The 25,635-nt window shown below is 40.4% G+C and overlaps 2 protein-coding genes across 6 annotated transcripts in view; one reads left to right on the top strand and one right to left on the bottom strand.

Annotated features, from left to right (window-relative positions):
• ace2 (angiotensin I converting enzyme 2) overlaps positions 1–25,635 on the top strand; it is an 81,385-nt gene that overhangs the window by 15,521 nt on the left and 40,229 nt on the right. The gene's annotated exons all lie outside the window — the stretch shown is intronic.
• nhsb (Nance-Horan syndrome b (congenital cataracts and dental anomalies)) overlaps positions 1–25,635 on the bottom strand; it is a 63,194-nt gene that overhangs the window by 14,860 nt on the left and 22,699 nt on the right. Inside the window, exon 1 of one of the 5 annotated variants that reach the window (XM_077518690.1) lies at positions 4,426–4,632. The exons of the other annotated variants lie outside the window; for them this stretch is intronic. Within the exon in view, the coding sequence (XP_077374816.1) occupies positions 4,426–4,474 (49 nt within the window). The 5' untranslated portion in view covers positions 4,475–4,632. Of the gene's footprint in view, positions 1–4,425; positions 4,633–25,635 lie in introns of those variants that run through there. 5 annotated transcript variants of the gene reach the window in all.

The following is a 25,635-nucleotide window of genomic DNA, read 5'->3' on the forward strand; positions in this document are numbered from 1 at the left end:
GTCGGGAAATATAAAGAATATCTGTGAGCAACTTGAGAGCAGGGGGCCTACAAGAGCACACAGGTTCTAGTTGGTGACATTCATTGAACTGCTCATAACACGGACTTAAAAATGAGTGGATGCTCAATGCTCAGGTTGATGTGTGTCAGGGTTACCAGTTTGACATCGATTAAACACGATACAAAAAGGAGAGAAGACACTCAATTCAGGGCTCATGAGGAGAGAGGAGAGGAACTAACTGATAGAATTCACTCCTGCACTCTCTGAAGATTCCTCTCCTCACCCTCTCTATTTATTTGGTTTTCCACGCCCTTTCCACGCCCCTAGTTACATGGGTGTTCCAACCCTAAAAATGCAAATGCAAGGCATAGTTGGAACACAGTGTACTTGTTTGCCTGTGTGTGCATGTGAGTGGAAGATTGCTGAGTACATGTTTGCAATCATTTCTTAACAGAAAACAGGCCACCTCAGCGGACTGGCTCGAACCATTCTGCTGCGTTAATGTTGTGGTTCTTCAGCTTTTGAGTCATCTTCAAAGAGCCAGGCTATGTGAATGTGAGTGGGAACAGAGCAAAGCATTCTTCATTGCAAGCAGAAGCAGTTCTTCATTGCAGCAAATGTATAAGATAACATATATGGCTAGGCAATGTGAGACCACAGCAGACTTCACCTCAGTGCATGTGTAACATTTTGCCTAATGGCGCACACAACTGCAGTACAGGCTCATCTAGGGCCATCTGTGATGATTAAATTGGAGCACGAGTTAGCATACTCTACATCACAATTAACCACAGTTACTCATGTCACCATAGAGGCACAAGTTGTTGGGCAAAAAACTAATTTTAAAACCTTTGGCAGCATAAAATGTTACATATGATCCAATATCTTAGTTCTGATCATTGCGCTGATTTTTAACATCAGTAAAACAGGATTGTGTTTTAGTGAGTTGTGCTGTTGTCTGACAAGAAATAGACATGTGAGTCATCGGCATATAAATAGAAGTTTGTACTGAGTTGGATTGAGACAAGTCAAGTTGTTGGTGAATAGAAATCATTAAGCGAGGACGTATTAGTGTGTATCTGGGTCAAGCAGCACACTCTATAGTGCTAAGTGCAAAAACTTGTCATATAGACTTGTTAGACTGTTACATGCAGTACAAGTTTACTGGTCACTTCTTGTGAAGAGAACAAAAGCTGAAAATTAATCCATTATAATGTGTCTTAGTGATCTCGGTTGCTTCTGATGGCTGCTTGTTCTAAACTGCATAGACCTGTTGCAGGAAGACAATCAATGTTGTATTTAACCGTTACGTGTAGTTTGGTCTTTCACTGTTTTTGAGATTCCCCCATGATGACCCTTCAAAGACCAACAGGTGCATGTTTCTGCAAGAACTCCTGAAAATGTGGTGGACTCACCACAGATGGATCTCTGGACTGTTTCAAGCTCCCCCTTGAACATCGTTACCACTCTTCCATAGAGACATACACAAGTATAGTTTTACATTTTCAAGAGTCTCATTTATGGAAGCGTAGAGCTGCCAATGTGGAGTAAACATTTTTGGCTGGCGAGTATGTTTGAACATACTCGCAAATATGTTTGAACATACTCGCAAATATGTTTGAACATACTCGCAAATATGTTTGAACATACTCGCAAATATGTTTGAACATACTCACAAATACGTTTGAACATACTAGCAAATATGTTTGAACATACTCGATTGCTGTGCTACTCAATACCCCATTGCATTATGGGGCAAAAAATGACAAACCTAAATCATGCACGGCAGGCATAATAAATCACAAAGGTTACAAATGAACACTGTTTTTTTTGTCTACTTAATTTTCTAATGAATTGGTAATGTGGCCCAAATGCCTAAAAAATGGTGTTTTGTTTTCACTCTCGCATGTGAAAATAATACTTCGTGGCATTATGGGAAGGTATGCTAACTTTGTAGCATGTAGCCTACAAAAGTACGTTCGGACATATTTGCGAGTATGTTCAAACCTATATGCGAGTATGTTCGAACATATATGCAGGGCCGGCCCAGGCTACAGGCGTGCTTACAATGAATGAAAGGTAGGGGGAGGGGTCGTATATCATCTCGGAGTGTAGTGGCAGCACTTTAGAAAGATAGATAGATGGTTGGCACACTTGTGTTGTTTATACATTGACATCGACAACAATGAAAAGGTCCAAGCCTTCAAGTGCTGCATTAAGAAAGCGGCGAAAGGAGGAGGAGGAAAAACGGGCCCAGGGTAGAGGTATGTATGTCAGTCAATCATCATTGTTTATAAAATAAACACGAAAATAGCGTTAGCTTTTTAGCTTGCTTGTAACTTGTTTACTGCACCATTACATCCATGCTAGTAGCTACTTTGCACACAAGAGTGGGGCACCGCTTGCTGAGTTTAAACTAAAACAGCCAGTAAGTCCAGATACCTGCAAATGGATTTGCACAAGTCATTGTTTCACATAACCACATTAATTTATTAATTTATTGAAAATAAGAATTATGTGCTGGTTTAATGTAAACATCGATATAGTAAATGCATTTTTTTTTTTTTAACTAGATGCGCTGAGAAAATATTTGCACCTGCAGAAGCTGTGGTAAACAATCCTTCAGTGTCATCTTCACCAAAGGCTACTGAATGTAAGTGCATGGATGGTGCATTTAATACAAACAGCCATAATTTCTGACATTGTATTCTATCATAATGCAAATGGATTTGTTTTCCCTGCTTTAACACCAAAATAATTTGAAGTGATGTATTTTGTTTAATGTACAGCTGAAGCAACAGCCAGTCAAGCACCAATCAGCAGTACTTTGAGTGACACAAAGCTCGATCTTCTCGATCCAAGTGACTATTTCAGTTATATCAGCTATTGCTGCATCATGTGCTCAGCATATATGAGTATACCACCTTTGAAAAATGTAAAGATTTTGTTCAATATCTCCCCGCGACCCTTGTGAGGAATAAGAGGTCAAGAAAATGGATGGATGTTCAATATCTCAATAAACATAAGAACAATTTCCAAAATATTGACAAAATGTTTTCTGTAGAATACGCACTTGACTCACAACATGAAAGTAAGGTTGTAATAGGATGCATAGATTACAAAATCTTCAATTTAATCAAATTAACTAATGCAAAAAAAAAAAAAAAAAAAAAAAAAAAGCAACCCACAACAAAAACGACTACATCTAGTATTTTCTATGAGCTCCATGACTGTTATGGGTAGCAACATGTCTGCTAGGCCTGGAATTAACAAGCCTTTTTCTCGGGGTCTACTTATTTGTGCAATATGTACTCTAATAAAAAAAAATAAAAAAAACTCTTAGCAGAGATGCAGTCATTTCTTACCTGGCCAAAATCCAATACGTCAAGCATGGAACTTTTAGTTTTTCTAGAGGAGAAAAAACTTAAGAGAAATCTATCCCAACATGTGGGTAGCACTCAGAGTGGCCGCTACCATACCAGTGACTGTAGCATCAGCTGAGAGATGCTTTTCCAAGCTTAAACTAATGAAAAACTATTTAAGGTCTACCATGTCACAAGAACGGCTAACTAGAGTGGCACTTATCAGCATCAATCAAGAAGTATCCAGGCAGCTATCCTTTGACGCACCAATTGATGCCTTTGCTGCAAGGAGGTCCCGGCGTGCACTATTTTAAGTATTTGCCGTTATGTTCCTAAGTTAATTAGTGAAGTTTTTTTGCACACTATTCACATTATCTGTGAATCACCTTATTGCCAAAGTTTTACGATATATCAAAGTTTGTATATTGATACATTTACTATCTTTTGTATCTTACACAATTATTAATGTACATAGTGAAAATATTTTGAGGTTTTAAATACTGTCATTTTGCAAAAATTGCAATAAAAAGTTGCATTGCATTGTACTTCTGTTATTTTTCTTATTTTTATTTGTTTGTGGAATTTGGTATTTATTGTGTGGTGTGCTATTAAATATAATATATCTATAATTTTTTTTTGTGTTTTTTTTTTTTATGGGATTGGGGGGGGCCACCATGTACATTTTCGCCTAGGGTACCAAATCATGTAGGGCCGGCCCTGCATATATGCATATGTACATACATGTACATATATGTTTACTCCACATTGGCAGCTCTACGCTTCACTACTCATTCACTACTCATTATTACCATTTTTGCTGATTGAACAAAAACGACTTTTAGGGTAGTTTTATTACTTCCAAAATTTGAGTCAGACAGTATGTAAGCTTAAGACTGTTGCAGTAAAATGACTACATTCAATTTCAAACCTAATAGATGACCAGATTTGATGACAGAACACTACCTTTTCCTTCCACTAATGTTATATTCACATTCGTATTCCAGGAAACAGATTCAAATGATATTTTTCTACGAGTTATTGAGTAAGTAATTTTTAACCGTACCTTTCGATGGCACAGGGGCACAGCCAATCCCGAAACAAGCCAAAGCCATGATTAGCAGCTGTTCACTGGTTCCCCCTTTTCCCTGTTTTCTTCCTTTGTTTGCCACTCATCCCTTTCTCTCATACATTGCGGCTCTCGAGAGTCTCTCGCAAACTCAGCAAAAAATATTTCTGTGTAAAACGAAACATTTAGACGGGTAACATCTATAGTCACACAACCTCCCCCTCCACCTCCTCTCCCGCCCACCTGCTGTCCCCTCTTTCCCCTCCCTCATCAGATGGTCCAACAATTGCCTGAAAATATTCCTGCTTGCTTAATCCAGTGGAGAAGTGGAAATCATTTTGTTTTTGTTTTTCCGGAAATTACTTTGTATTTAGAAGGAACGATATTCCATCACAGATGCTTCGCTTGGAGCTGTTTTTCACGTGGAGCACCCCCCTCATCATTTGAATGTGATGGTAGGGTCCCGCCTGGGCATGGCCTGTCCCTGACCGTAATCTCCTCATCATGCAGTAATATGTGGAAGGGGGTGGAGGGGTGGGGTGGGGGGCAGTCAGCTACAAAGTATTAATGTATTAATCCGCCACATGCTGCGAAAGTGTATCACATGCTTGTATGACAGTCGAAGTATGTTCGTGTGTGAAACAGCCACTCACTTTCGTTGTAAAATCCATCAGTCATTCAAACACAAGGTCATTCGGTTCTCAGTGATGTGAAAAAGAAGACATCTTTCACAAACATAGAAGGAAAAAGGACCCTGGCTCTGTAATCTGCTGTAATCTGGAACTCTGGCTTTCACTGATTTTGGAGTGCATTTTGTGCTGTTGGCAGTTGACTTGAGGAACTTTGAGTTTTCAACTACAGATTGCTGAGATTATATATATATATATATATATATATATATATATATATATATATATATATATATATATATATATATGTATATGTATATATATATATATATATATGTATATGTGTGTGTGTGTATATATATAACTTTTTTTTAACAATGAATATAACCTATAACTAATAAGAATTACTCAACTCAACTTTATTCATAAAGCGCTTTAAAAACAGGCATTGCTGTATACAAAGTGCTGCACATGAAACAGAAATCGGTTGAAAAAAAAATTGCAAAACTGACTTTGAGTTTTATATATGATATGCCGGTATGTGAGGATGCTTACATGTTAATTATTTCACACAATACACAGTGATTCAACCAGGTAGAGAACAGCTACATATTTTTTAAGCTTTATGTCTATATATCTCCACAAATATTAACATATAATGATCACTTCACTGGTGGTCTATTTTTAGAACAGACCTGCGGACTATGACGAGAGACTTATAGACATCATTAATGTGGTTTAATTAAAAAACATTGTTTTGTGTTTTGTTTTTATGATACACCATCTTAAAATACAGCTGCTTTGCATTTACATATGCATTCTTGTAACCCAATTAAGTCACATGACACCAGGAATAAAATTGATGAACTGGGCCCATAAATTTTCTTAAAAAAAACAAAACAAAACAAAACAAAACAAACAAACATTAATGGTTGTGTTGAGTCATTTTGTTGACCAATCACACCCAATTTAACACATATGTTCCCAGTTCACACCTGAGACCCTTTAATACTAATGAGTCACATGACACGAGGAGGGGAAACGGCTAATTGGGTCCTATTTGGACATTTCGGTTCAGGTGTGTTACTTTCCAGCAGTTTGGATTTTAATGACTGTGCATTCAATTACTACCTTCCTACCTGACACCTTGTGACACTAATTAGTTACATGACGTAGGAGACGAAAAATGGCTAATTGGGCCCAATGTAGACATTTTCACTTTTGTCTTCACTTTTGTTGCCAGTGGTGGGTTGAGGTATTCTATTGCTTGTTGACACCAAATTCAGCATCCTTCTCCCTAATGTAATCACACTTGAGACCTTAATTGTAACATTTATGAATCACATGCCATGGAGACGGATAATGGCTAATTGCTAATGGCTAAAATGGCTAATAGTCACTTTAGTTGTCAGCAGTTTCGACATTAATGGCTGTGTTTTGAGGGGACAATAACTTCACACTGATAAACACGCTGTCTACTTTGTGCACTACTACACTGTAGCAAAGTGTCAACAACCACATTGTATCTTGTTTTTTTTTCTTCTTTTTTTTAAGCAGTGAGTTTAGAATTACACAATTACCACTCAATCAAGTTTTGCTTGATAAATTAAATGAACCGTAAAAATAAACAAAATGGTATTTATCTGAAGCTCAATCACCCAATCCCTTCTCTATGAGAGAATGTATTGGGTCCATTCTGAAAAAGAAAAAAAGTAGAATGCAAGATCTCAGAGAGAGAAAAAATGTAGATTTTCAAGTAAACAGGTGTTGCCTCGAGACATCTACATTCTCATTGAAGAATAAAGCTGTCTTTGTGTGAGGGGAAGTGAAGTGAAGAAAGGATATTGGGGGAGTCCGTTGCTTGAAAATGGCTAACTTTATATTGTCACAAAATTCAGAACATCTTGCTTACAGGCACATTTTAAGAAATAGACACATCCCAAACAAAAGATTTACACATGTGATGGGTGGGCAGGCGCAATAGACAACAATAATAAAAGATGTTTCACAACGTTTGTAAACAAAGAACACAAGTGCTGCTTACTGCTGACCTAAAATGAAATGATGACAAAAACTTGAAAGACATTTTCCAACCCGACAAAAAATGTTTGGTTGGATTGTATTTGATTCATTTAGTATACATAAGGCAAGACTGCTTGCTAATTTAAGCACCACAGCTTGTTATCACCATCAAAAAAATAATATTTGTACATTAATCCGAGCAACAGAAAAGACAATTAGCCAGTCCCTCCTTGATCATATTAACTATATCTGAATTTCCACCACAGCTATTTTTAAACAAATTTAAAGCCAGCATTCCGTCTCCCTTCCATGTACTTTCACCAACATCTTCTTTCCGACATGCCACGTTCAAACTAAAGAAGACTAAAGTTATCAGTCAAGCCATTTGCCACGTTTTCTCAATCGCTCATTCCTTGGTCAAATGACTTCAACGTGGTTGTCGAGAAAGTACATGTGACATCATGGTGAAACATCCTATAAAATATAATGAATGAAAAAATAAATAAAATCAATTATACAGTGTTGTCAGATACAAATGAGATTATTTCCCTCATTAAATTTCAGCTTTGATTTTTTTTTTCTTTTCAATGTGGCCCTGATGCGCCTTTGTACTTCTCTGCATCCATATTCATAATGTTTCTGTGTATCCAGTTCTCCCTACCCATCCCTTTTTCTGTGGTGCACACCTGCACTATTGTCTCATGACCCCCTTCCACAACCCCTCTGACCTGCAAATCATTTCTGGACTGAAATGCTCATTTAAATTCATGTTTATGGCCTGTATGTCTGTGTTTGTCCACCATAAGCCTTTTTTTCTTCTTTTAAATCACTGTTACATCACAACGAGCTTGTCAAGCCGCGGAAAATATCAACAAAATAACTGCCGGTTAGATGTTTGAGGGATAACCCTGCTTCAGTACACTATTGCTTCTGAAAGTTCTTGTGCGCTACTGCCACCTAGTGACACAATATATTACACCTATTGAGGATAAACTTTTATGAAAAATTAATAGGACTGCTAAGGTATACAAAATAATGAACACATCTTTGTTGTTGTTTACAAATATTACCTGTCACTACCTTGACACAGACTTTAAATAGTTAACTGCTGAGTGAGTCCATTTGAAGTCTGTTGATAAACAAAACTGTAGCACTGAAGCATGTTACAGACCAGTGGTGAGCAAATGGAGTCAAATCGGACGATATGTTATGATATATTGCGTATGTTTGACACTGTATCAGCTGTGTTGCTGGAATGGCACAAAACAAGCCATCGCCTATGTTATTTTTAACTGTGTGTCTCCATGGAAACGGGCACATAGGCAGCGAATGGGTGACTTGTGCTTGTCTTTTGGGGAAGACTCATACTGCTGGTCATTGAATGCAGGTGTGTGCGTAAACTGTATGTGTGAGTGCATAAAATGATTATTAAATGTATCTTATTTTGTAATCCAGAATCTACACTTTTTATATTTGCATGCTTGTATTTATTTTGGTCAGGTTGTCACTAACAGTGAGTATCACTTAAAAGGCTATTATGATGTATTACATCGTTTTCGTTTTCTGCTCACCATGTGTACCACCACCCGCACTTCCTGCTTTTATATTATCTAATATCTTTGTTCCCAAAGTCTGAATTGTTTTTTGGTTGGATTCTATTTGAAATGTTGTGTCTCTGCAACTCTAAAGTCATCTCATTCATTCCACTATCATCATTTAAAAAATTAGTGACTGATAGTGCACATGAACGCAGCAACGGAAAATTTTTGTCATACTTTTTTTGTCACGAAAATTTTTTTCAGATGAAAATGAAACAAAAACGAAAGTAAAAACATTCATTGAGATGATGATTACTAAAATTGACTGTCAATTTTGTCAATGACTAAAGCGAAAATCTAAAATCCAATCAGAAGAAGGAATGGAACTGGAACGCGGGTGGGAAAAAAGAACCACTCCGAAACTGTTCACTGCACTTTATTTTGATGTTCAAACGTGTTTACATTAATTGTGCAACTGTAAGATTAATCCTGGGCAATTATGCACCTTTTTTTTTTTTATTTAGGTGAAAACTATAAGCTTTAAGGTGGCATATTGTCAGTTCAACATGTTGCATTGAAATAAAGTTATAGAAAGTTTAATAAAGACACCGTTGTGTTAAAAGTGTCTTGCGTGTTAAACTACACTTACAAATAGGTGTGTTGTAATTTTCTGTAAAAGTTGAAATATGCTGAAAGAAAACTAAATTGTCAATTTCGTCGACTAAAATTGCCCTTTATTTTCATCGATTAAAATTGGATTAAAAATAAATACAATTAGATGATTAAATTATGACTAAAACTTGAGTTCATTTTAGTTAAGGGATTACAACTTAACTAAATTCAAATTTCTTGTCAGAATTAACATGCGCTGCACCTGTTTTTAGCCTTTAAGGAACCTTTTATTCATGTGGCATGTGAAATGATGTATTTTAATGCATATAACGTAACTATATCACATTTTATAGTTTCCATGTATTTGAATTTGCTTTTATTTTGCTCTGCAGAATTTGTTCTCAATTGCTGTAATTGGATACATTTTTATTTTTATAAATGTTAGGAAGTGTGGAGCGAGTGGATGAGGGGAGATGGACCCAAAGGTGGAGAAACAAGGCCGGGAGTCCAACAGGAATGAGAATAATTTTATTGACTGAAACCAAGTAGAAGACCGGATGGGACGTGAGCGGACTGGTTGCCATGATTGTACTGAACGTGGACAGACTGGGCATGATGTGGACAGACTTGGCATAACATGGACCGACTTGGCATAACATGAACAGACATGGCAGGACAGACTTAGCAGAATGTAGATAGACTTGGCATGACATGGACAGACTTAACAGAACATGGACAGACTTGGCAGGACAGACTTGGTAGGACGTGGACAGACTTGGCAGGACAGACTTGGCAGGACGTGGACAGACTTGTCAGGACAGACTTGGCAGGACGTGGACAGACTTGGCAGGACAGACTTGACAGGACGTGGACAGACTTGGCAGGACGTGGCAGACTTGGCAGGACAGACTTGGCAGAATGTAGATAGACTTGGCATGACATGGACAGACTTAGCAGAACATGGATAGACTTGGCAGGACAGACTTGGCAGGACGTGGACAAACTTGGCAGGACAGACTTGGCAGAACGTGGACAGACTTGGCAGGTCAGACTTGGCAGGACGTGGACTGACTAGGCAGGACAGACTTGGCATAATGTGGAGAGACTTGGCAGGACGTGGACAGACTTGGCAGGACGTGGACACACTTGACTACACATGGAGAAACTTGACTACACGTGGAGAAACTTGACTAGATGTGGAGAAACTTGACTAGATGTGGAGAAACTTGACTAGACGTGGAGAAACTTGACTAGACGTGGAGAAACTTGACTAGATGTGGAGAAACTTGACTAGACGTGGAGAAACTTGACTAGACGTAAACACTACCAGCACAGCACACCTCAACAGGGCAAGACAAGATAATGCTATCACAACGCGTGAACAAACACAACTGACTAAATACAACACTAACGAGACATTAACAAGACATACCTGGGAAACACAGCAGGCAGAGGGCACTAATTAGCAACACATACTGGGAAGGGAAGACAAACACAGGTGGAAAAGGTTAACAATAATGAGACACGGGGAGAACTCGGGACAAAACACAACACCTAAAACCAACCAAAACCTCACCACATGGAACCAAAAACATGACAATAAATGCATTGCAGCATAGTGGTAATTTGTGATTCGTCACTTTTTCACCCTAGTTGTTTTATTTGCTTGAAATATTGCTGCCATGAAGGATCAACAACCTTCCATAAAGGTGGGTCAGGGTAGAGTAGCATATGCTTAAGGTGGAATCTTTCCTAAGCACTTTTCAAAGTCAAAAAATCTCTCCTCCATGTATACTTCCAGGTCATCTTGTTCAGATAGGAAAAGAAGGACAACTGAAGGAATGCAAGTCTAAATTTGGGCTTGACTGTATCCTGTAAATAAAACGTTTGTACAAAAAAAAAAAAAAATCTGTGAGAAAACAGGGACGCGAATGATGAACCACGACATAGTGGGGCTTCACTGTACGCTTGATACGATGCAAAGGGTGGGGGCTACCTTAGATAACCCTAGCAGGGCTCCAAGTGTCCTCAACAAACCAGCAAATGTACAGCATATAAATTAGCTTGGATTGCGGCAGAACAAAAAAAAAAATTCACACTCCAGGAATAAGGAAATTAATAATTGAAGTACTGCGTTCCGCGTGCTCCATACTTACTCTTCATTATTTATAATGGAGATCAATGCGTCTGTACAGTGACTGAGATGTTCTCTTTATTATTGGCTTGGGCGAGGGCGGGCGTTCACCGAGGACATTCCCTTATATACGTCTTGCTTTAGAAGCCACCTGACAGTTCGCGAGTGAACATATCGTTTCTATGGAAACAACTTAAAGATTAAAGCTGCGAAGAGCCGGAGCCTTGCCAGAGAGAATCCCACAATGCCTTGTGCCTGGGGATCTCTGGGAACGAGAAAGGCGGAGGCACATTGTCAAAGTGTGTGCGTGTGCCCACTTGTGTCTTTGCCAGCTGCAGAGGTGTTGTGATACAAATTGGCTCTGTATTGCGACTGTTGCTACACCAAAGTCAGCATCCATCAGTCACTCCTTCGCAGACCCCTCCCTCCAAAACCATCACAACAGTACAGAGTGCTAATCAGAAGTATTAAACACAAGAATATTGGCTTATAAGACGATTCATTCCTTATCTTATCTTTACCACTTGATAACCTTGACCAAAATTCCATTGCAGTACTCGCAATGTAGAAATAAAATGTCAACAATACAAATGTTTACATACGAGTGTCACCATGACCTTGTCCCCCCGATTTTATTTTATTTTTTAATGTATGTGCCTCTGCCCCATATCCTCATCTTAACCCCCCCGCCCCTGCCCCCACCCCCCTGGGTGATGCCAGTGCTGTTGTCAGGCTGGAGCTGAAAGCAGCCAATCACGTGGCTCCATGCTGAGGAACTCTGGGGTGATGTTAGGCAGTTTCATGCTCATACGATGAGCTTTGCCAAATGTAGGTCATGCTTCTCCTCGCTCGCCCCGCCTTCTTGCGCTCGCTCACATTTTGCTACATACACGCATATAAACCTCATCACCCCTCGCAGACGCGCGTACACGCAGATAACACACAAGTGCATTTTGGTGCGTTCGGATGCGACAGATGTGCGACATTGACTCGAGTTGATTTTTTTTCCTTGACTAATGGAATGAATGGAGCTCCCCGAAATATTTTTTCAATATGTTTTTTTTTTTTTTTTTTTTTTTTAAAAGCACTGTATTGTACCAAAATATAACACAACATAATAAAGAAAAAGAACATAAAGACATATTTTTTTTCTATATATACAGTTAATAGCTGTACGTCATAACAATAAGAACTGTAGTCTTACATGTGTGGAACTATACAGTGGTCATCCCCCAAATCAATGCAAATGCACCATAAAAGTAACCGTAAAATATGTTTACTAAATAAAATGTACTGTACATTGATCTGATTGTATATTTAGTAATAATACAAATCATTTTGAAATGTTTTTTTTAAAAATATTTGTGTTACACTTCATCCAAACTTTACTGCACTCATCAAAAACATAAACACATTTCTGTTTTTGGTCCCATTTTTTTATGAGATGAACTCAAAGATCTAAAACTTTTTTCCACACACAATATCACGATTCTTCTCAAATATTGTTCACAAACCAGTCTAAATCTGATTTTGAGCACTTGTCCTTTGCCGAGATAATCTATCCCTCCTCACAGGTGTGCCATATCAATATGCTAATTAGACACCATGATTAGTGCACATTGCACAGGTGTGAATTATAGGGCTGGGTCTAAAATATCAATATATCGATATCGGATCGATATTCCTTTTCATAGCCCAATATCGATTCATAAAACCATGAATCGTTACTTTTAATAAAGTTTATTCCCCCGTAAATTAATGTGCTAAATAGGGCCCGACCGATTAATCAGCTGCCAATTATAATTGACTGATTATTGGTCTTCAAATATCGGCCAAAGTAATCGGCCAATTGAGCTAAATGGAGGATTATTTTCCCCTTAAAACGTTATTGAAGAAAGCCGAAGTTTCCGACGCTGTGAAAGTACCCTGAATGCATCATTTTTGCTTGCGTAGCATTAGCAACTAGCAAGTGTGTAGTGTATGTTACTCTGGTTATTCTGTTGTCCCGAAACGTCCTTTAAGCTGTTTAATGACACCACAGTTGGTGTTAACTGTAAAACTAGATACACAATGTTAAGAATTACATCCACTGTGTATTTAAATACAAAACACGCTTTGTTTTTAAAACATCGCTAGCCTAGCATTAACAGGAAGTTAGCAAATGCTAGCGGGATGTTAGCATCGACTTCGGGGGTGTTATTCCTTCAAATAACGAATTGAATCGGTCCCTTCCGAATTGAATTTAATCGAATTGATTTTAGATATCTGAATCAATACCCACCCCTCGTGAATTAAACTGCCTACAATAAAAGGCCACTCTGGAAGGTGCAGTTTTGTTTTATTGGGTTTGGGGACTCAGAAAACCAGTCAGTACTGACTGGTTAGTCAGCTAGTTAGTACAGTCACTGGTTAGGCATGGTTAGTACATAGCACTGATTGGTCACCTTTCAAAGTGGCCTTTTATTGTGAGCACTCAAGGGCGCACCTGTGCACTAATCATGGTGTCTAATCAGCATCTTGATATGGCACACTTGTCATGTGGGATGGATTATCTCGGCAAAGGATAAGTGCTCACTATCACAGATTTAGACTGGTTTGTGAACAATATTTGAGAGAAATGTTGATATTTTACATGTGGAAAAAGTTTTAGAACTTTCAGTTCATCTCATAAAAAATGGGAGCGTTATTTTTGTTGAGTATATTTATGCTTTAAAGGGGTACTTGACTCATTGAGCCATTTTCAGCAGTAAAAAGTTAATATTTTGTCTATAATTAATGTGGTAACTATTATTTTTCATGTACAATTAATACCTTTAAAAAGTTTTTTTTTTCTCTCTCTCTTGCTGTCACCTGATGACATCACCTGTACTGAGGAAGTAGGTAACGACCAATCATGGCTCAGATTACTGACCAAACCCAGGTAACAGGTGAGCCATAATTGGTCATTTCCTACTTTCTCAGCACAGGTGGTGTCATCATCAGTCGACAGCAAGAGAGAGAGAAAAAAAAAACTTTTTAAAGGTATTAATTGTACATGAAAAATAATGAAGTTATCAAATTCATTCTGGACAAAATATTAACTTTTTACTGCTGAAAATGGTTCAATGAGTCATGTATATTTTCCAAAATATATAAATAAATAAAGTTCAACTTCACATTTTAGTCATTTTCACTAAGCCGTGTTACCCAAACTAACACATGAAGCCCTCTAAAATTTGAGAATATTCCGCAAGTCCTTATATTGCATCATTCACATCCTCTGCAGGCCATGGGTAGGCCAAAAGTGAGTTCACACATTTATTTTCTATTTTTTTATGGATACTGCATAATACAATAATACATGACACGAGTGATTAATATCTCTCTGTAACCACATTTTTTTAAATGTTTGGTTATTTTATCTTGGGTTATTGTATGGTATTGTAATTTGCGTAGTCATGTCATGTAGCTATATTTTATGTATTTGTTAAATCTAAGCTAAAAAAAAACAAAAACAAAAACAAAACACTACTCTTCTATAACTGAAATGAGGAGTTTCAGTACAATAAAACAATGACAACAAATAAAGTTGCCTAAATTAGGAATAAAAAAAAAATTGTGTGTATATATATATATATATATATATATATATATATATATATATATATATATATATATATATATATATATAAATAATATGCATATGCGTATTTCCAAATTTAAAGTTGACAGAAGACCGAAATCTCAATTTGTTTGGAGAGAGTTCCAGCCAGCAAATGACCCCAATTCTGTGAAATAGCTTATACGCAAATAACGCACAGGTGCATTTGTATGCTTTCAGTCACGCTAAAGTACGCACAAGCATGCTGTGATGCAATTTGCGCGATCAATCACGCTCATGCCCACAATCACACACACACACTTATCAGGTGGGTTGACACCTCTTCCACTCTTCCATGTCAACTGCTGGAATCACTGGAGTCAACCTACAGTATATTTCTGCTGATGATTTCACCCGTACACACTATTCGGGCCAAATTTGACCTTTTTTTTTTTTCTTTTTTTTTGATTAAAAACACCAGAAATGTCATTGGTTAACCCTGAAATTTGACTTAGATACACAAAAATTAGATTCTTTTGCGCATGTTTTGTGCTGGAGGTTGGATCCCAAAGCGCAGACACAAATACGATTTTAAGTATTTATTCACATCAAGAGGCGTGGAACAAACTTGACGAGACGAGAAACAACAAGAGTTGCACAGAGGAACAGTGGTAATAGAAGTTATAATCCGACCGTGAATCAGATTGGTTGTGACTAAGTAAAGGATTAAAGATTGACATCACAAATCTCCTGACATCACATAGCTGTCACATAACTTAAAACCAGTTGAAACTAGATGCTGTTACATCAGTTCAAAACAGACACTTGTTATGTCAGTACATTAACGGACACTTGACCTCACGGTCATGAACCCAAACTTAACCCTGGCGTGACCCCAGACATGACAGCACATGTGCTATGAAATTTGTGTGCACTGACTTATAGTTCAAATATGTGTTGATTGAGGAAATTGGTGGCAAAACTGTTTGTGTTGAGTTTCCCAGAGAACCTGTTGGTCTTAACAAGGGCCATGGTGAAATCTCAAAAAAAGTGAGTAAAACAGCGTAAGAATGATCTTACATGCTAGGTCATATCAAGGTAAAAATAGTATGTCAATGTGGCAGCTATGTTGGCAGAGGCACCTTTACCATCAAAACAATGTAGGGACAGATGTGGCAGCTATGTTAGCAGGGGGAGAAGTAATGGAGCATATAGACTATGTTAGTTTAGTTGACATCCACCATTTAAAAAGAGTTTAAAAGGAGCATGTTTTATCGACCAATTTGTATCAATGGGTGTCATTTTACTGGAACCAGTAGCGTACACGAAAGAGCTCTTCCCCCAATTAGTCTGTTAAATCAAGGTTCCACTGTACCTGCAAAGTAACCTATAAGAATACACTTCCCCTTTCGTCCAAAACATTGGTCAGACGCTCTATTAATACACCTTGAAAAGATCTGGAGTTCATCATTTGGTGTGGACAATTATTCTGAGGATATTAAAAATTGACCCAGAACATGTTAAGAGTAATTGTGTATGGAAAATTAACAGTAAATGTTTATTCAAAAGAAAAAGGAAACAAAGAGAGTGAAATCACAAGATCAGCCAGTAAGCGCTCCTTCTTGTTCTGAACTCTTGTTGAACCGCTCAACTGTGCTGCAATATAGCACTTGTGGGATTATGATGTAAATAGCAACCACAGGAGCAAGCAGATTATATAGAAATGCATTTAGGAGGCTGTCTTCACAGGAAACAATCAAAGGAGTGTTTGATGTATTTGCGACAGTCTCTCGATATTTTTTTTTTAAAACTGTAATTAGACTGGCTCTGAGGGCATCAATTGTCGAAGTGCAGTCACAAACGTCCTTATAATTTTTATGACCTACTATCAGATCGACTATTTCAAGACATGTTGGTGATATTTTGCTACTTATGGGTGGTAAAATCCAAGGTTTACACTATTAAAGGAACCTTCCTATGACATTTGACCAAGGCAGAGTGATTGAGAAAATCGGGGGGGAAATTTTAATGCTATTTTTTTTTTTTTTTTTTTTTTAAACCACCGTAGTTCAACTGTGTGGGATGTGGTGCAAATTCAGACCTATTGTCAAGATGACCATTGAATGACAGGCTAAATAATTTCCTTCGCTGTTGGTCAAATAAATGCCACAAATGTGCTCTTTTGACAGCAAAAGGGATAGTGAGCATCTACTAGCAGGCTATAGACAGAAACAGTCTAAGGGAAATGAGCTTAGCAGTTAACGAAGGTGAAGGTAGAGGTTTGGACCATGCCAAGCAATTGGGTAATGCTAATGCTTGTTGGTTACATCTTTGGTTGCCCTCCGTGCTCACTGTTCAGTGTTACAGGAAAAAAATGCCCAAATTTTGCTGTCCCAGCTACCTACGAGCTACGGGTGACTAACTAATGTGCCTCAACATGATGCGGAGCCAAAGGTTGCTTTGCATATGATGTCAATATATTATAACTCACTAATCATTGCGTCCATGGCAGAAAAAACAAACAAAAAAAGTACACTTCTGCATCGTTATCATGAAGGGAGGACATGGTTGTAACAGGAGAAAGACGACAAAGCCTGAGTGAAAAAAAAATTACTATTTTTTTTTCCCAAATATTACTCAAATATTACTAATATATATATATATTTTTTTTATTTTATTTTTTGCAGTGTATAGACATGAAACACCAAAAGTAAGTGCTTGGGTGATACACTGTAAAAATTGAATTTTTGCCCTTGGTTTCATAAATTATATTTACTATTTTTTTTTCAAGTATTCGCAGTTAATTAAAAACATTGGGTAGGCCTATACTTCAATGTGCTACTTGTTTTCTTCTGCATAATGTGTTTACAGCTATTTTTGTAATACATTTTAAATTAAATTAATAATTAAGATTTACTCAGTTAATGTGTAATTTTAGAAGTGCTAAAAATGAGTAAATTTTACTCGAGAGAGAGTGAGAGAAAGAGAAGTTTCTATAATTTGACATGTTTATTAATTATTAATTATGTACACTAACCACTAGGAATGTAAGGATATCCAAACATCACGATACGATATTATCACGATATGAAGGTCATGATACGATGATTATCACGATATTGTGGGGGCGTTGGCAATATTTAAAAAAGATCACAATATTGTTAAAAAAAAAAAAAAAGAGAGCTCATGCTAAAAAAAAAAAAAACACACAATATTGTGCTTTTGTATATAACAGCAATGCATATAAACCACCTACAATCGCTAATAGTATTGAGACACTTATTTGGTAATCGCTTCACAAGCAAATTGGGTTCCCTTTCATCTGACAATTAGCATAGATTTTAAACATCGAAGGCCAAAACATCCCTAATGAAAATTTAAATTGCACTAATAAACTAGCCACTAGAGGGTGCCAGAACTGAAAATCAACTGGACTTTTTTTTTTAACAAATGTGTTCCTTTTAAATATTGTGAACGTGACGACGACGATATTGTGGCAGTTTTAATATCACGATATCACGATATTCCCCTTATTGTGACATCCCTACTAACCACTAATATATTAGTATGCTTTTATTAATTTAATCATTATTGAATTATATTTCCTGCTTAATGCCATCCGGGAAAGAACTTTGACTTGTGTATTATTCAGTCCCCAACTCATGTAGTGTCTTGCTTAACACTTAAGTAAACAATTAACCTGTATTTGTTATTTCAGTTAATTTTCAACAAAGACTGAAACTTCAAAGTTTTATTTTTTGTTTGTCATGACTTGTGTTTTTGTTTGTGGCAAATGTCTGATTTGAACTGATGCAATCAGCATGTAAACAGCAACTATGTGATGTCAGGAATCTTTCATCCCTTTCAACTGGTCAGAAGCTATGTGACGTCAAGAATCTTTAATCTCCTTATATGGTCAGAAGCCAGTCAGCAGTGAATCAGATAAATCCATGTCAGTCCTGTTTCAGCAACCTATCAGGGTTACCCACGTTTGGCCGCAGCCAATCAGATCCATTCACTGACTATATAAGTGTTTTTTGCTGAATTATTTTTCTGTACCTCTGCTCATCGCCACCTGCTCCTCTGTTCCTCGATGCCTTCTCGTTGTTTCTGGTCTAGTCAAGTTAGTTCCGCGCCTCTTGATGTTATGCGAATAAAGTGTTAAGTGGGTTAAGTTGTTTGTATTTGATGTTGTAATTTGAATCAATATTGCAGTGTGACTGTTTTGGGTTTCAGAACTAAACAAAAGTGCTTTCTTTAACATTATCTCTCATTGGATTTCTAGCGGCATGGTGGGTGAGTGGTTAGCACGTCTGCTTCCCATTGCAGAGGATGTAAGATTGAGTCCAGGTTTCGGCCTTCCTGGGTGGAGTTTGCATGTTCTCCCCGTGCTTCGTCGGTTTCCTCCCACATTCCGAAAAACATACATTGTAGGTTAATTGGAGTGACTAAATTGTCCCTAGGTGTGATTGTTTACTGACCAAACTCAGAAAACAGGTGAGCCATGATTGGCTGTTACCTGCTTCCTCAGCACAGGTGATGTCGACAGCAAGTAGAAAAAAATAAACTTTTTAAAAGTATTAATTGTCCATGACAAATAATGAAGTTATCACATTCATTTTGGACAAAATATTAACTTTTCATTGCTGAAAATTGTTCAATGAGTCAAGTGTCCCTTTTAATTTGAAATGCGGGTAAGTGGAGTTCCAAGCAGAACAAATTGAACTCGTGAGCCGCTGTACTATGTTGTGTCACACTCATAATGATTGTTTGCGTTTCCACAATAGCTTCCTTTTATGGATGAGATGTACTTCTTATGTTTTGACATACACGCAACACGACTGGCTTACAGGCGGGAGCTTTGTTTGTCTGCTATGAATAAGTGCTCGTGAGCGCCTGACAAATACGCAACCTTTGCACGCACGCACACACGCACACAGCTCCTCCTCAGAGAGAGAATCATTTCTACTTGCCTGGGTTGCCACAACTAGGTTGACCTATTTTTGTCCAGACCTCTCTCTCTTGCACTCTCTCTCTCGCTCTTTCTGTCGCCCTCTCTCGCTCGCTGCAGCCCCATAATTCACCTCTGCTTAATAATTCACAACAGCTTTAGAAGCCCCCACTCAGCGGAACCACTAGCTCAGGAAAACAAGAAATAGACACAAATAGAAACCGGTGCACAATGTTGAAAATGGAGTGCATTATTTATTCTATAATGTTGTATAGACAAATAATTATATGTAAGGTAAACTATAGTATATACAAGTGCCAGTTTTTACTTGGAAAGTCAAGGTTGACGTACAACTAACTTGACCCCAAGAGATCCTTAACCAACATTCAACATGAATGCTTTCATCAAAAGACGAAGAGAATAACAAGCATACAAAACAAAGCAGGAAACACTGTAGACTAGAGAGATGGCAGTGCAGGTTGTGTGCTGTTATTGTAAAAGCGCAGATTATTTGCAAGTCTGTGCACACACTCGCTCCGCCTAATGTGATTGGATGGCCAGATTTGGCAGGAACCAATAAGGACACCAGGAGCAGGAGAACAGGCAGAGAGAGTACTCGCGCTGATGCTGGGCACACCCTGGAGCTGTGTGTGTGCGCGCATGTATGTGTGTGTGCGCGCCAGTGCATATAAAATGAAGATGGATCATAAATTTGTGATAACGGTTGTATTTTACACACTTTGGAAAGTCACAATATTCGTTTTAAAAGAGCCTTCCAGGGTCTTTTTCGTGTGCTCTTCCATGTTTGGTCCCCTCAGGAATGGGTGCGGTACTCATACATTGCTATTATATTTTGGAGTTAGTAACTAAATTCAATAGTGAGATTCCCTATAATGTATTAGGCTGTGTTGTGTGCCATCAAATTATGGATGAGTATTACCCATATTGTTAACAGTGGTTAACTAAAATAGTATGGCAATTATAACGACGTTATTATCTATATTTGGTTTGATACAGCTCTTGAAAAACCTTGCTCTCGCAAGATGAATTCTCGCGGTATTTGTGAGTTCACAAACTCCGGAGAATACATCTTGTATCGCTCCCGCTGATAACCGCCGATGGTTCGGACCAATCACAGAGCGACCTTATGTTTGAGGGCGGGATATGCAATTGTGACAAAACCAGGAAGCTAGCGCAGACGCCGGAGCTAACAAACAAACCTAACATGGATGAATGGACGCTGCAATTAATTCTGTTCTCGCAGAATTACTCACCGTTTTCCTTGTCGAATGTTTCGTGCATTTCTAGCTGGTAAGATGTTTGTGCTTTTCCCGCCTTCAGCAAGAACGAAGTCTAAATTTTCACCCATGGCCGTGATTGGTTAAAACAAACGTAAAATGCTGCATCGTCCAATCACTTCGAATTATTGTACAGAATGTCCCGCCTTTTCCCGACCAAATTACTGTGAAGAGGTAGCAGATGGATATTGTGGAACATATCCATCTGGCTATTGCCAGGTTAGCTCTTGTGCTGGAACTTGAGAATGTACAAGTGTACTTAAAGTGAAAGTCAACCTTAAACATTTCTTTTTTTTTCTTTTTTCTTTTTTTTTTAAGAGCTCAGAATTGTTCATTCGGTAGTCTTACCGATTCAACGTCTTGTCATCATTGCTCTTTTTTTTTTTTTTTTTTTTTTTTTTTGTGTGTGTATGTGTGCGTGCGTTTGCGTGCGTTTGCGTGCGTGCGTTTGCGTGCGTTTGCGTGTGTGCGTTTGCGTGCGTGTGTGTGCGTGCGTGCAAATACGTATAAATTTATACTCATTCATTCACCTAAAACCTTATAAATATCCCATTACCCTTCGCCTTAACCAGGTACTTCAGAATCTTGCCAGAGTCGTGAGATTTAAATGGTCAGGAGACCAGAGAAAAGGTCAGAAAGAAAAAGAAATAAAGAGAAAAGAAAGGTAAATCAAAGTGACATCCAGCACCGACCAAACACTTCCTGCCTTCCCCATGGTTACAAAATCAAAGTCTTACGCCAATCCCGGAAGCCTCTAAATTCCAGCAAATTTAGCGAGATCTCAAGAGCCCAGAGGAAAAACTAAAGAGAGGAAGGAGGGAAGGATCGATAAGGCAGAGTGAGATCAATAGAAGCCAGTACATCCAATCCATCAAAGTGAAGTCCAGCACCAACAAGACCCCTCCTGCGTGGTTACAAAACCAGAGTCTTATGCCAACCCCAGAAACCTCATACTTCTAATAAATTAAAATCTCAAGTGACCAGAGGAAAAACTAAAGAGAGGAAGGAGGGAAGGATAGATAAAGCAAAGTGAGAACCACAGACACCAGCACCAACTGATTCAAGGGGCTGTGGGAGGGAGAGGGTACTTCTGTTGAGTTTCAGTAGATGCTGGTGCGACGGATCTGGCATGCATAAGGACCACCACCAAAGAAAGAAGCCGTCAACCGCGGTCCAGCAAAGCGAGCACCGCCCCCCCCCCCCCCCCCCCCCCCCGGAATCCCCAGGCCGCGGCAGCACCAAGGCCACCCCCAAGCCACCCGAGCGGACACCGGTCGGCGAGCCGACCCAGACACCCGGAACACCCCCGGCCCACACCCCCGAGCCCAAGGCCGCAGAACGAGGCCCAGCGGGCCCCCACAGCGCCCCACCGGTCCCCAGCCCCCATCCCCCCACGACCCCCCCGCACCCCACCCAAACCCGCCATCCACCACGACCCAGGCCCCACCACCCCCGACCCCCAAACCCCCGAACACACCCCGACCCCCAGCACCCAACCCCCCACCCACCCATACCTCCACCCCCCCCCCACCCCCCCCAAACAAGCCGCCCCCCCCCCCCGACGGCCGCCACCCCCCCCCGCGAACCCGGCCCCCCGCGAGAACCCCCCCCCCCCGGAAACCGGCACCGGGCAGCAGCGCAGAGAGGGAAGATGTGCCCACCCCACCCCACCTCCAGCCGCGCGAGATTTGCACAGCGGCGGGAGGGGGGAAGCAGAGGAGGAAGCACCAGGGGAGAAGGCGGAACACCAGAACACCGAGCCCGGTGGGGAGAGGCCCCGGTCGTCACGCCAGAGTACTAGTGACACCTAACCCTGTTACTGAGTCCGCCAGCTCGCCGACTGGCGAGCTCTACCCTTACACCGTGAATGTGGCCCCACCCAGTGTATATACAAGTGTGTGCGTGTGGTGCATTAAAATTGGGAGCAGGTGAGTCGGAGCAGAGGGAAAAAATTTCCCCTACTCCGACACACCCGTATCCCCCCCAAAAAAATGAATATGTATATGTGTGGTGCATTCAAAAAGGGAATGGAGGGACAAAGTGGTGGGGCAGGGACACAAATGGGGGGGACCACAGCGCTGCCAGGCACTGCAGTCCATCCCCTCTGATGGCTCCCCGCCCCAACTCACCCCTCCCCTTGGACGTGAGGTGCATTAAAATTGGAGGGGAGTTGAAGGGTGAAGACGGTGTTTCCACCCTTCCCCACCCCACCAAGAAATGTGTTGTGTGCCCTATGTGTATATTTACAAAGTGTATAGTGCAAGCTAGTGAAGTGAGTAAGAGGAGCGACCAGCGGGGCCTCACCCAACCCGGCGGGTGTAGGTGGCACGCCCGCCCCCCAGCACCCCCACCCCCACCCGCCCCCCACCTCATCCACCCGGCACCACAATGGGCGGACAGCCAGCGCAGCAGGGCTACCGGACAGCCCACCGGCCACCGGAGCCCGCCCGGGGCGCCAGGAGTTATACCGGAGTGGGGCAGGCCCCGAACCCTCGCCCGGCCCCCGGAGCCCGACGCCCGGGCCGGGGAGGGAGCCCCAGGCCCAGGGAGAGGGAGGGGGAGGGGCCACAGGGCAGACAGGGAAGGGGGGAAGCGGGGAGAAGACGACAAGAAGGCGAAAGGGCGGCTGCAGGGCAGGAGGCGGGGGGGGGAGGAGCAGGGAGGGCGACAAGGGAAAAGGGACCGGGAGGCAGAGGAGGATGGGCGGGAGGAGGCGAGGAGGGAGAGGCGACGGGGGGGAGGAAGGGGGAGGGGAGAGGGAACCACGGGGCACACCGGAGGCCCACCCACCCCGAACCGCGCCGCCGGGCACGGAGCAGCGGACCGCGCCGGGACGGCACCGCCCCGGGCACCAGGGGAAGCACCCCAACACCGCACCCCACAGGGGGCCCAGGGAGCGGCCAAGACGCAACCGCCACCGAGCAGACAACGGGGGGGGGGGGGGGGGGGGGCAGAACCACCCCCGCCCGACCACAGGGGACGGCGTCAAGAAAATTGACTAATTAGCATGCAGTAACACCAAGTGTTGATGCTTAGTGCCCACTAGAAATAGATCTTAAGGAGTTATTGAGTATAGTGTCGTATAGTGTGGTATGCTCGAGCCCACTAGCAGCAACTAGGTTCCTGACTATATAAAAATAAAAACAATCAGATACAAAATACCAAATACAGGAGCAGCGAAAACAGAAGTTGTAACGATGTGGTGGCTCTCGTTAACAGGCAGAATCTTGGCAGGATTAAGTTGCCAAATTGAGATTAAAATATTCTACCTTAAACATTTCTTGACAATAATAGGTTATATGTGACCTCACTAGTCTAAACATGACATTCTGATTAATATTCCTTTCTTAGAATATTGTCATGTTTTGCGTTTTAAGTGTTGTTTTTTGTGTTGTTTACTGTAGGTTCCATTCCATTGTAGTTTTTGTTGTCCTTTATCTCGTTGAGTGTGATCTTGTCCACCTGTGTCTGCCTGACTTCCTCGTGTGTCGACCAATCAGTGCCCTCTCCCTCGTACAGGTGTATCTTGTTATGTCATTAGTGTGTGTGTGTGTGTGTGTGGGTGTGTGTGTGTGTGTGTGTGTGTGTGTGTGTGTGTGTGTGTGTGTGTGTGTGTGTGTGTGTATAGTCTCTCGTCTCGCTTCTGTCTGTCGAGTCATTGTTGTTTTCCTCCTGTCTTGTCTTTTGGAGTTTGCTTTTGTTTTGTTTGTTTAATTAATCTTCCTTTAAAAAAAAGCTTCACCTCTGCCTCCTCGCCCTGCTTCCCTGTGTTTGAGTGCACAACCACACCTCAGACATGACAAATATGAGTGATGAACTGGGGAAAAAGGCTTTTGTTTTCTCTGCCCCTTTTGCATGGAACATGTTGCAAAAGGACTGGACACTAACGGAACTTGTTTCATTGAACGATGTTAGATCCAGATTAAGAGCACTTGAGACAGCCTCATTGATCTGTAACTGTTTTATATAATTTTTATGTGATTGTAAGTGAAACTTTTATTTGTAACTGTAATGTAAACTGTTTTGCTGCCTCTTGGCCAGGACTCCCTTGAAAAAGAGGTTTTTAATCTCAACAGGACTATCCTGGTTAAATAAAGGTTAAATAAATAAAAAATGAAGCAAAATTCTGCCATTTTTGTCCATCTCAGTGGGTGGCTATTTTGCCACTTGTTGTCGACTGAAGATGACATCACAGTTGCTCAGGTCTCAGGCAACAACCAATCAGAGTGCACCTGTTTTCTGGAGCTGCGCCGTGATTGGTTGTTACCTAAGCAACATTGATGTCATCTTCAGTCGACAGCAAGTGGCAATACGGCCATCCCCTGAGATGGATTAAAAAAATTGGCTGGATTTTGCTTCTTAACTCATATTCCATTAACGCAATATTAACCAGAATACCATATTTAGACTAGTGGGCCTGCATAGAACATATCAGTCTTTTTT

This window comes from Festucalex cinctus, chromosome 4 (genome assembly GCF_051991245.1).
Source record: "Festucalex cinctus isolate MCC-2025b chromosome 4, RoL_Fcin_1.0, whole genome shotgun sequence".
In the NCBI taxonomy this organism is placed as follows: Eukaryota; Metazoa; Chordata; class Actinopteri; order Syngnathiformes; family Syngnathidae; genus Festucalex; species Festucalex cinctus.